Source organism: Pyrus communis, chromosome 7 (assembly GCF_963583255.1).
Source record: "Pyrus communis chromosome 7, drPyrComm1.1, whole genome shotgun sequence".
Classification (NCBI taxonomy): Eukaryota; Viridiplantae; Streptophyta; class Magnoliopsida; order Rosales; family Rosaceae; genus Pyrus; species Pyrus communis.
In genome coordinates this window covers 17,597,807-17,611,016 of record NC_084809.1, presented here as the reverse complement: position 1 = coordinate 17,611,016, position 13,210 = coordinate 17,597,807, and the positions used below count along the sequence as shown (strand labels likewise).

Genomic DNA, 13,210 nt, shown 5'->3' with positions numbered 1-13,210 from the left:
CATGCTTATATTAATTTCTTGTTTTTTTTTTTTTTTTTTGTTTCTTTGTTTATCTAATATTCATTCCTAGTTTATTATTTATGATATTCTAAGGGCATGCTTACTTATAAAGTATGGTAGCATTCACATTCTTGTATTTATTAACATCTAAAGAATGAAAAAAATTAGTGCATTCAAGTATCTCATACCTAAAAAAGTCAAGGCATGAGATTATTATAGAGAATTCGTTTATCCTATACCCCATCATTAATATCCACATTCTTTTACAGTCTCATATTTTCTTATGGTAAACATACCGTAAACGTAGTTGTAGACTCTTTAATAGATCTTCATCAACGTTATTTTTCTGTTACATAATAAACGGTGTTTTCAGTAGAGGTACACAATTGATTTGATCAATTAATTATGTTCAATTAGTACATCGACTCATGTGAGGTTAAAACCTGAACCGTGTGAATCCAAAACTTGAGTCGAATGGACCACCTCAACAATTTCAAGTTCGAAGTGAACCAAGATAAAGGAAAATGGAAATTTCCAACTCGAAAGGAGTGCCAACTAGCTAGCAACCCAATTAGCTGCCCGAACTAAGTTGACCAAACCAAACTCCAGTTTGACAACAACACTTCCCTCATTGCTTTTGTTTACTTTTTGTTCTAACTATTTTATAAGTGAAAGGTAAGGGAGTGGCTGGGGAATGCTTAGCTGAATTAGTAATACTCTGATTAATGGACGTGTGGCAAGCAGATAGTGGTGTTGGTGCCTAAAGGAGGAAATATATTTGCTCACTACCCTCAAGTGATGATGATGTTCACTATTTTATTTATCACCATTAGACCATCTTCAACTCATGGGATAAAGCTTAAAATATAAGCTTTAAAATCCCCCAAACCATATCCAGTCATGGGCTAAAATAAGTCTTGGGGAGAAAATATATCTCTGGGCTAGATTCTCCTTAGGATTTAAGCCTGACTTAAATGATTATGGACCCACGAAACTGTCATATTCGAGAGATTTTTCAATGTGACTGGAACACGGGATGGTACACTATGTGTCACTATACCAATGGAAGAATATGTGTACTAAAAAGTTAATAACTTAAAAAATACAATTTCTCACCACTTATATAAAAATACGTAATGTATCACCCATGTTCCTGTCACAATGAAAATTTTCTCCATATATGACACACTCCGACCGAAATCAAGGCGTGTTGGCCGTCACGTGAGAGTGACGTAACCATGTGCACAGTGCGGAAGTATAATTAATAAAATATTACGAATAAATAAAAACCAAACTACTAGAGAAACTAGTTAAAGTAATACGCTAGTGTAAGGCTAAGTGTGATAAACATAATCAAAGCACAAAAAGCCTAAGTGCAGTCCAGTAGGACAAATACTAATTATACAACACCCAAAGGTGATCCTACATTGGTGATGTTCTGTCAGAACCACCGTCAAAGTCCTCATGAGCCACCAAAGCGCTTCTACCTAAAACCTGGAGGGGCGCAAAACAGAAAGTGTGAGTGGGCAAAAGCAAAGCTTTTCAAAATCATTTCATTCTCAAAAGTTCTAACCCCTCTCCGTAAAACCTGTAAAATTTCCCAGAAAATAGATTATATATATATATATATAGAAATCATGCTCAGAATAACAACATTCATAAATATGCCATATCGAATTTCTCAACATAAGATGTAAGTAACCCAGGTAATGTCAATCAATGCAAATGATATATCAGCCAGAGTCACCTAACGTGACCGGTATGGCTGAATCTAAAGCTCCAATCCACATCTCAACAACTATACCTGCACACGAGTCGGAACCACCTAAAGTGGTCTGTACGACACGACTAGGTGTAAATAAATATGCTCAAGTGCTACGATCACGTGAAGACTGTGTGAATAATCGCGGGTCACCTACGAGTCGGAACCACCTATAGTGGTCTGTACGACAGGATTGTGCACCTAACTTGGATCCAAGATAAGCGTGTGGTGCGAGAGGTGAACATCACGTGAAGGACTGTGCCCTAACTCTAGGCGGGAGCACTAACACCGGGGTGCAAGTTTATGAGCTCTCAATACATCTCACATAACCACTAATTCACAACCATAAACTATAACTTACCTGGCACTTACCTATGCGTCTGCAGCACCAAACATACATATATGCAACTACAAATGCATAAATAAATAGGCAGACACTTTGCATGGCATTTTAAAACATATAAACATTCAATTTCATTTTCTGGGAAAACTCTCAAGTATATAGGTATATACGGAAAGCTAAAAGCCCACTCACTGGTATGTGGAAGGGTTGTAACCCCCGAGCCTTGAGTGATTGCGCTTGTCTTCAGGATAGGTCTCACCTATATGCGAAACAACTATAAAAACGTCAATTTAAAGCACATAACCAAAACTAGGTAATAACTTCTCATACAATGCTCAAATGGGGTGCTTGAATATATCAACGTGATCTACTTAACCTCACGAACATCCCCATATTTTAAAAATAATTTTCTGACCACCCACACGCCGCCACGCGCCGGCCACGTGCGGGCACGTGCCTGGCACAAGTGTGGAAACCCTAACGGCGTTAGGGAATATTCCCTCCAAAAGCAAGCATATTCCGTTAAAACTAACCTGGCGCCGTTAACTGTTGTTATGAATATTCCGTTAAGATTAACGGAATATTCCCCTTTTTTCTCCGGCTAGTTGCTGGAAACTAGGAAAAACTTTAAACCTTTAAATCTCAGTCGTTTTTCATCCAAATTTCATGAAATTTGTACCAAAATGTAGCTTACAACGAGTAAAACAAAACCTTACCACTTTCAAGCCCTGAAATTCACGGAATCTCACCGGAGAAACCTCGATATTCCAGCCAAACTTGCAACTCACTGAACTTGGGCTTCCTGATGTCCAATTTCTTCCAAAATGCTTCTCCGAGCTTCAAGAGAGTGTCTTAAAGCTCACTATAACCTTAGAATCCTCTGAAACCTTCGTATTTACGTATGCATGAACAGTACCTCGAACTGGGATCTCGGATTCTTGGGTTTTCAAGGGTCTCACGTCCAACCATCACCACCAATTGACTCCTGATCTCGAAAGGAGTCCAAAAATACCTACACTGATCGCGATCCATGCCAAAAATGGGTGGATGGGAATTTATTCGTACACTTTGACAGAAATGGAAGAAAGTCCAAGAGAGAAGAGAGAGAGAAAGGTTCACGGGTGTGTGTGTGTGGGTGTGTGGTCCTAGATGAGTCAACAACAAAAAAGAAACAACTAAACAACACCCCACAATGGAAACTAACAACCAAGGGCAAAATCGTTATTTCACACCTACGGTACAAATAATTCGGGACGGGCTGTCACAATATATATTTATATGGGTAGAACTTCGAAGGGGAAGACTTACAGATTGGAGGCATTTACTTTGAATATTTTGAATTATTGAAGCCTTGATTCGAATGATGAAAGGTCAAAATAGACTATGGGATGATTAACATTTTGAAGTTTGGAAACATAAGTAATTTAGGTGAGTTGATAGAATGTGAGTTGGAAAGAATTGGTGAATCTTGAGAATTACATGAATTTCTTATTGTCTTTGCACTTCACTTAAATATAACATTTCTAAATATTTTTTGTCCTTTAAAGTATTTCCAGCTAAGATGAATGTTTTTCTCATTTATTGAAAAGGTTTCCTATCAACTAAAAATGTAAAATACTTATTTTGAGGAACTTTGCAACTCTTATCGGAGATGTTGTTGAAGATGTCTCATTAAGGACATATATTACCACCTTATAAAAATTCGAATAGAGGATTACATTTTTCGAATTGTCAATAACACATCACAAGTCATAAATACTTTTTTTTATTTATCACAAAGTAGCTACAATTTTTAGGCAAGTAATGGCCAAGATGGAAACCAACCAAGATAAGACAAACAAATCAACATTTGTTACAGCAAAGCCTTAGACACACTAGTTTTTTCAATTCTTTTTTTTCTATTATTTATTAAAAAAATTATTCTAAACTATTACAATAATTTAAAAAATTGAGAGAATTTTAAACCCGAGTAAACACCAAAAACTCTATTCACTAAGATAATAGAGCACAGTTTTCTATTATATTCAAAGATTTCTAAATTTGATGGCCGGAAAGTAGAAGAGAAAGCATTGCCCAAATTTTCTTAACTAATCGAAAAATTCAAAGTATTTACAACCACAATTTTGGGAAGAAAAAAAAAAAGAAAAAAACACAACCACAAAAAACCAACATTTTGTTTGTTCTAATCAGCCAAGAAACGAAGAGCGCCAGAAATTTCCAGAGCAATCAATGAGAGCACGCCATCCTCTGCATGCGGTTCTTGAGAATTCCATTGTACAAAGCGATTCGATTCTCCGGAATCCTTCATCGAATTTCGTTTCTGCAACTTGTTTTGAGTTTGCTCTGCTTTCTACCGATCGGTTCTTCCTCCTCTCCATCCCCAATTGGCTCCTCCTCGTCAATATTTTCAGCAAAATGCACCCTCTTTTTCTTCCTCTCCCTCTTCTTGTCACCTGAACAAAACAACCCAACAAACATAAGAAAAGAAAATTACCGAGCAATGAGAAACAAGAAAGAAAACGTAAGCCAGTTGGTCAGGAAAGTGTGCCAGCCGCGTTAGTTTGGAGTAGTTTAGAATATCGCTGCGTCAAATAAAAAAAAAAAATGTAAGAGAAACCCAATTACCTGAACACAAGCAAGAACGCAGAGGGATTTGGTTTGGAGACTGATTGGAAAATTGGGTTGGTGGTAAAGTCTTTTGCCGGGAGAAAACAAGACAAACGAGAGTGCTGGAGACGGCCATGGCAGTTGCCAGGACAAAAGCTTGCGAGCTCAGCATAGAAGACATGGCGGAACAAATAACCAGAGGATAGTTTGGTGCAAAAAAGGAAAGATGTTGAGGGGTTTCAGGTCACCGATCGAAGAGGCGTTTTATGTTAGGTTTGTGAATTGTTGCATACAAAAGAACATGTAGAGGCGTTTCAGTGCTACCAGTGAAAAATGATGGCAAAAATATTTTTAAACAAAAAGTTAAAATGTACTAATCAACATTAACGGTAAAAAAACAGATGCCATAATCAACAATATTTTTGTTTGATAATTATAAGTGCATTTTATTAATTAATTAATATTTTGTTTTAAAACATTTATTATTAAAATTTCATGTTAATGTTGCCACTATTGCTCAGTTGTTCATTGAGAACGTTTTTAAATTGCACGGGATGCCCAACTCAATTGTCAGTGATAGTGATCCGATGTTTATAAGTTTTTTTGGAGAGAATTTGTCGAACTTCAAGGCTCCAAGTTATGCATGAGTTCTGGTTATCTCCCTCAGAGTGATGGACAAACTGAGGGGATGAACAGGTGTCAAGAAACTTACTTGAGGTGCTTTGTTGAGGGCAACCAAAGAAATGGGTAAAATGGTTACCATGGGCATATTGGTGTTTCAAAACTGCCTATCATACTTCTTCCAAGTATAGTCCATTTAAGTTATCCTCCCAAACACATTGCCCCATATGAAGTTGGCTCCACTAAAGTGGCTTCCATGGAACATAATTTGCTGGAAAAGATGGAATGCTAGCCCTCAAAAGCAATTTAGAGTTGGCACAGAAAAGAATGAAAGTGCAGGCTAACAGAAGAAGAACTGAGAGACACTTTGATATTGGTGATAGGGTGTACCTGAAGCTAGTGACGTACCGGTTGCAGTCCTTGGTTAATCACGGTTATCAGAAACTGCAACCAAGGTTATATGGTATTGTTGCCTATACGTTGAAGTTACCAGATGGGTCCAAAATTCATCATGTCTTTCATGTAAGCTGTCCCAAAAGCAGCTTGGGCTCAATGTGGTTCCAGGGGTGAGTTTGCAACTAGTGGTTGATTATGGTTTAATGCAGAATGCCCCAATGACAATCCTAGCTCGCAGGATGTACAAAAAAGGTAATGCTGCTGGAGTGCAACTTTTAGCGCAAACAATGATTCCCGGACTTTGCAGTATGAACCTTGGGGACAAGGTTGTTTTGAAGGTAAAGGTATTGTTATGTTCTGGCGATTGCTTTAATCACAAGCAATCAATTTGGGGGTCAATTTGTAATAGTTTGGGTTTAATTTGTAATTTGCACTTCTTTATTGAAGCTTATTTTGTTACTTTATCTGTTAGTGCCGAGCGGCAAGTCACACATGCGTAATGGGCTAGTTAAGCCATATTCTCTCTCTTCCAACGATTAGATATAATAAAATAAAATGTTACAAAAGTATTAAGCTGAGCTCCTTCTTCTTCCGTCGCCATTTCTGTAACTTGCAAGTTGGTTAAGGTTGAATCACTACTGGTTTGGTGTTATCAGTAATAGCCATTGGGCCTACAACAGTGCTCGCTGCAATCCCACTCACTCCGGCCTTGTCGAGGTCGATGGTGGTGTAGTGAGTTCGATCGTGCCTAGTCCAAGGCCGGCGGGGATGTGACAAAATCTTGAAATCCTGGTCCTCCATCTCAAAAATGATGTACACCGACATCAGAGATGGGATTATGGCCATCATTGACGACTTACAGTCGCCAGCTGCATCGGAGAAACCAAGGAGGCAGCAGGGTGGGTGGAAGAAATGGTTGTGGGGTGGTAACGATGGTGGCAGGGTGGTGGTGGTTGCGGCTGTACAACAATACTAAAATTCTTTCGTTCAAAATTTAAGTTTATTTTCTTCATCCAAAACCACCATAGTTCAAAATATAGATTCAAAAACAAACTAATGCTGAGCATGAGCACATCACCAACCAAGGGCAAAGGGGCCAGATAAGAGAAGAAAACCAAATAAGATTCACTAAACTAATTAAACATGGCTCATAAGTTATATCAGTCAGCAAATCACAGCACATCATTACCACATCACTATAAAACCTGCTGTGAACATCCTGCCCCATTAAAAACATCTATGCAGGTTGTGAAGGAGATAAGACTTATTAATCTACCATCACAAATACTAGTGTAAAACAAGAAGACAATGTAGAAGGTTTATGTAAAAACAAAATGACAATGTAGAAGGTTTTACTTTGACAACCCAAGTGACAAAAAGCACACTTAGGTAGTAAGGATCGGAGGAAGGTAGTCGGATTTGGCACCAAGGATACGAGCTTTGGTGTCAGGGAAGAATTCAAATCCTGGCAACTCTGTAACAGTTCCTTCGCTGGTAACACCGATTGGATAGCGAAGCAAGTGACCAGGCAAATCGTGTTCAAGAGTTTCACTTGAATACAGATCCCAGTACTTGTCAGCAATCTGGTTCACCTTTGAAATACATTCAATGCTTTCTGGCTGGAGGAAGACCTCATCAAGCATCCCAAGGTGCTCATACCATAGAGCCATACGGAAACCATGGATCTGACCACGTGCTGGCTCCCTGACTGACAGATGATATGGTTGGTAGGCTCCCATAGCTATTTCAGAGTCTCTCGCACCATCCATTGATCTCTGGTTGATGTTGGCAGATCCAATAATTATGTACTCATCGTCAACTGCAGAAATGAGAGAGTGAGTCAATTATGTGTTTTGTAGTAACCACGATGGGTAAAATATAGAACCACCATCATCCTATGAGACGCAACATTATAGTAGAAAGGATTGTATATTTCTTTCTAGCAGACTATCTAATATGTATAAAGTTGTTTCAAACACCATAAAACTGAATAATCCAGTGGAGAGTTGGGCTTACTACATGTGAATGGAGATGTTGCGCGGCAGGAACAATGTTCATGAATATAAATCCACAAAAAGATATGTCCAAAGTGAGTATCACGAAGTTTATATTGCGGAGTTACCTATCATCATCTTGGTATGAACATAAATCATGAAGCGCCGGGCTTCCTGAGCTCTTTGATAGTCCGAATCTGGTTCTGGTGTCTCTGAGGGTTCATACTCCCCACGCTTCTTCGCCTCCCGATTCCCAAGGCAGAAAAATGTCAAGTAGCTACGAGGATCCTCCTCAAGACCTTGTGCATCTAATGCGCTCTTAATATCTGAATACATCATATTCATAGTCCTCCTCTGCCAGTCTAATATTGCCTGAACAGATGCCGACTCTGGGATCCCCTCTGGCCACATTGGGACAACAACATAGACAGTAAACCTCTCCCCGGCTTCAATCTTGCTAGCAATCTTTAGCGAAAGCTCCCTTGGAATTACATGCAAAGCACCAATGTCATCAGGCTTGATACCATCAGCCTCCCAGGCAAAAGAGCTCCCAAGAAAGTACTGATTTTCAATATAGATGAAATTCTTTGCGCGGCGAATAGCATGAATATAAGCATCCTGAATGCTTCGGTCAATGATGTTATCCTTCCCACTAACAAGTCCAGCTCTAGCTGCATCTTCAGGCGTATCTGGGAAGCCAAAAGCAGCTCCTCCGTCAATTGACCTGAATAACTGAACATTCCACGTCTCATGGTCATCTGGGAACATAACAGGAGAAGGGGGAATAATGATTTCGTCCAGCTCTCTAAGCTGAACAAGTAAATCTTTACCACCTTGCTTTCTCCATCTCTGCTCAAAGTTGAACAAAACATCCCAAGCAATAGGCCCTTCTAGTCGAGAGTGGATATCATGCCACGGTTCCCTTGGACCACCTTTTGTAATTGAAGCACCAGTAAAATTTGGCTGATGGAAATCATCATGGTGTGCAGTATCCAATGTCCTGAAAAGTGAATGGAAGGGGGTATCATATCTTCCATCACACAGATCAAGACCCCCAACAAAACTCACAATTCTTCTCCTCTCTGATTCTCCATTTGGCAAGTCGTGGTCCACAACCACAATCTTCTGGTGATGAGTGAACATGGTAGAGACTTGTGCGCCCTGAATAATGCTCCCACCACCATCAGGATTACGGGGGCATAATACACAATGCACGTCAGTATTCTGGAAGAACTGTGCAGTTTCTTCGTCATGAGTGGCCATCAGTCCATCTCTTTTCAATAAACCAACAGACGTTCTGTCATCCCAAACAAGCACAAGAACCCTAACACCTTCACTTGCTTTCTTTTTAAGCAATTCACCGATGGTGATGTCTCCACCAGGCTTTGGCCTTCTTGAGTCCCGTACCAAGGAAATTTCAGTATAAACTGACCAACCAGTAATATAGATCAGGTGCTTTGCATTAGTTATTGCATCAAAGATGTCTTCCCAGCATCTGTGGGGCTCGTAATGCTTGCCTCCAGCAAGAGGAATTTTAGGAATAAATTTATCTGGGATATGAGCATCTTGGTAAAGGGAAACCTTACACCCTTTTCTCTGTGAGAAAAATGTAAATGGAACTCCAGGAAACTTAGGACTCCTAATACCCAGACCCCAACTGCGGTCCTTTGTAACATGGAAAAATTGTAGCTTCACATGTATTTTAGGATTTCCATGAACGGGCTCCTTTTTTCCATCCAAAATTTCAGCCCATTGATCCACTTCTTCCCCCTCTTTGAGTTCTTGAACAGGTACATAAGCTCTTCCAATTAATGATGCCCCAATAGGGTTAGACTCTTTGACAGTAAATATAACGTTTGCAGCAGTATGGGCACAGTAAATGTGGAAAGACTCATACCACCTGGGATTAGAGGGCTCTTTCTCTATAACCCTAGTCCTACCAACCCTAGCCCTTTCCAGATCAACGGTTGCATAGAGTCTACTAATTCCTTTGCCAATACCAACAGTCTCCTCAAGTTTTCCTGTAATCTGCACAGATAAATTCATAAATAAGACAATACAAAGGTAAATAGAAAAAGAGACAACTGTGTAGATAGTTCAAAGTTTCTAGTTCATCGTAATCTTGTTTGCACCTCCTACAAGCAACCTTAAAAACTTTTACTAGGCAATGGATGTCAATTAGTTAAGAATGCTTTCAGTTATCTGACAAATGAATATTGACCAAAACAAAATCCGATAAATGAAGTGAAGAAAAGGAGAACATGATGATAGTGTTGAGCGTCTTATATAGGATGACATGTGACTTGCACTTCCCAAGATAGGAAAATACCCTCCAAAAAATTGAATGTGTGCATATAGAAAATCAACAGTGGCCATATCGAAAACCATAAATGGACACCGGAGAGGCTATGCATAAATCTCAAACATATAGCACCCTACATGAACGCAATTCAATGGTATAACAGGATAGCCTATAACAAAAATCAATCTCGCATATATAGTGCATATAAAGCTTCACTTTTTGATGTTCTTATGCACGAGAGGAGATCCTTCAATAAATCAAACACAAAAATGCGGAAAGCTATATGACATAGTGCAGGTTCCAATCCAAAAGAACATGGATGCACACAGTCTAATCAACTGAATACAACAGCCTTCTCTTGAAAACATCAGACACAGAGGTCGTACTAGTTACCAATTAATGTATATATAGTACACCAGTGGGGAATGAGCAAACTAATTACTACAATTAACAATGTGGAGTTAGCAATGATCATCTGACCACAAATGTCCTCGACTATTATTTTATGAGTCCATTTCCTCCTTAGACCCTATAGTCCAAGAATATTGTGATTAGTGGTGGATCCAGGATGGGCCTAATCAAGGTAAGATAGGCGCTAGTCGAGCAACTAGCTGAGACCTAGGGCCTTGTGCCTATGTGCCTAGACGGGGCCTAGACAGAGGTACATGCAGAATAGGCGGATTAAGTACCTATTTACACCTAAAAACAACAATATATGTATTGAGAATTTGGATTTATATATTATTTTAATTAAGTTTATTATTTAACATATAACAACCAAAAATATCAGAATTTTTGCTCTAGTATTTTAATGAATTTGATGGTATGAGATGAATATTCAAGTAATTACGAGTTCGGGTATTTTACAAAATATTTTCCAGATGTCGTATGAATTTATAGTAAATTTTTCTAAAATTAACATCAAGCATATGGTATAAAAAGTACTGGTAGAGTAATACACCATCCTTTTATTAATTAAAATACTACTTGGCACAACCTAATTGGTCAACAATTAAAAAAAAACAAACAGGGAGTTGGTCCGGTGGGAAATGGAGAGAAAGTCTTTCTTCTTTGTAGGAATTAGGGTCCAAGAACAGCAAAGTCATGGTGGTCTTCTCTGTGTTCTTCTCTAATTAGACATTTCTTTTTGAGTCAAAGCTTCTGTTGCACAACCATGTTGATATTCTCTCTTCCACCACCTGCCCAGACCGTTGGGTGGTCCCCGAAGGTCCTCACAGGAGCATCTTTGAACTTCCAAGTGGTCCGGGGACCACCTGGGTCCATAAATGCATCCACCCCTGATTGTGATCACACACAGTTCGATCCTAATCCAATGGTGGAGGAGAAAGTACAACAACAATAAGTTAAATGACTTAATCCAACAGTGGATGACCATTGGACCATGGGGTCTAGGAGTAGGGGTCTGACTATTTTATATAAAAATAGTAATGGTCATGATTTTGTCATTCATTTTCTATAAGAAACAACATACCCAAAAGATCTCATTTTATGCAAGTGAAATAAATTTTAGTTAATTATCCTACAAATTCAACCGACCTCACTTAATGGAATAAGACTTTGTTGTTGTTATATCCTATACTTGATTCTCAATATAAATTAAAATGACACCACTTAGTACTACGGTCAATGATATTTCTCTTCACTTGTAAGATGTCTTAGGTTCAAATCTCGTGAGTGACGAGTTCGTAACCAATTAATATCCCATTTCAAAGACCATTACAAACACACTCCCAAAATTATATGCTCATTGTTACAAAAGATCTCAAATCACCCTTATCAGCTCGGATCTCAAATCAACAAAAATAAATAAATAAAAATCATAAATTATACCTTGCGGAGGAAATTCCCACTACTACTATGCAGCTTATCAACCTCATAAATCGTAGCGTGAAGCGTCCCATGAAGCCAATGGTTTTCTGCCTCCGTCATTTCTCGCCTACACACAATGATCAACCAAAACAAACAAAACCCACTTCGCATCAGACCCCAAACCACCCAAAAAACCAAGAAAAATTCAAACTTTACGCAAAACAAACCAGAAACCGATCGGATCACACAGATAAAAAGTAACCAACTAATTGTTTTTCAATATTTTGCAATGATAAGTGAGGATTAAGGGTGATCCCAATCAGAATTGACTGATAATACAATTGTTCATCAGAGCAGGAAAAGTTGAGAGGCACTTACTTTTGGGTTTCAGAGAGAGAGAGTGCTCTGAGGAAGTAGAAGGAGAAAGAGCAAATGAGGAAGAGGGAGAGGAATAGAATGAGGATGTGATCCGGTATTGGCTCGGCGATGTAATATTTAAAATATTAGCTGATGGTAATATACTTTAACATCCTCATAATGTGAAAAATCCATGAGGAGACAGAAAGCGAGATCCGCTTAATTAGCTATTAAAAGTAGGAGGATGGACAAAGATGAATGATTCTCCTCCCTTTTCTCCTTTCTTTCCCTCCCTCCTCCCCATGACTTTCTTTCGGTAATATGACTTTCTTTCGGTAATATTTTTATAAAAAAATGGTTAATTTTAGTTTATTATTCTGCAGTTTTGTAATTTTCAACATTTCGTATATAAATTTTTTTTCATTTTAAAATCATATCTTAAGTCTTAATTTTTAAGACAGTCTTATATATCCGTTAAGTTAACTATTAAATCAACCGTTAACTAATGACGTAACATCTATATGAATGATGAATAAACGCCACGTGTCATTAAGGACGAATGTAGAAACTAAAAAATTAAAAAAATAGAAAATTAATTTAAATTTTAAAAAACGAAACCTAAACCTAAATCTTAACCATCCCCCATCGCTCAGACCACTTCTTCCTCCTCTGTCTTCGCCAACTCGGTCTCCCTCCTCCGTCCCTTTTCCCACTCGCACTCGTCCTTCCTTCACCACCACCTCCCAACCCATGCCTCCTTTAATCCCTCCATACCTGACCTGGATTCCCGATTTGGACTCTCCACCACCATGGAATTTGCAGGTGCGGCGTGACTGGATTTTGTCTCGGCGGCATGATCTTCGGCCTAATCCTCCGCCGCCTGATTTCTCCTTTGTAATCTCCAACCTTGCTCTCAAATCTGCCGACTCACTTCCACTCGAGCTCCGACTAATCGGTCAACGGCAGCAGTAATCCCTCCTGCGGTTCAGGTGGATTTC

The 13,210-nt window shown here is 38.9% G+C and overlaps 1 protein-coding gene across 1 annotated transcript; it reads right to left on the bottom strand.

Moving 5' to 3' along the window:
• Window positions 1-6,914: 6,914 nt before the first annotated feature.
• LOC137739303 (phospholipase D alpha 1-like) lies at window positions 6,915-12,526 on the bottom strand. Its single transcript, XM_068478856.1, has 4 exons — window positions 12,234-12,526; window positions 11,877-11,982; window positions 7,852-9,751; window positions 6,915-7,548 (listed from the first exon to the last, which is right to left on the bottom strand). Exons 2-4 carry the CDS (start codon window positions 11,973-11,975, stop codon window positions 7,115-7,117), a joined length of 2,433 nt encoding a protein of 810 aa, XP_068334957.1. The 5' UTR covers window positions 11,976-11,982; window positions 12,234-12,526; the 3' UTR covers window positions 6,915-7,114.
• Window positions 12,527-13,210: the final 684 nt, after the last annotated feature.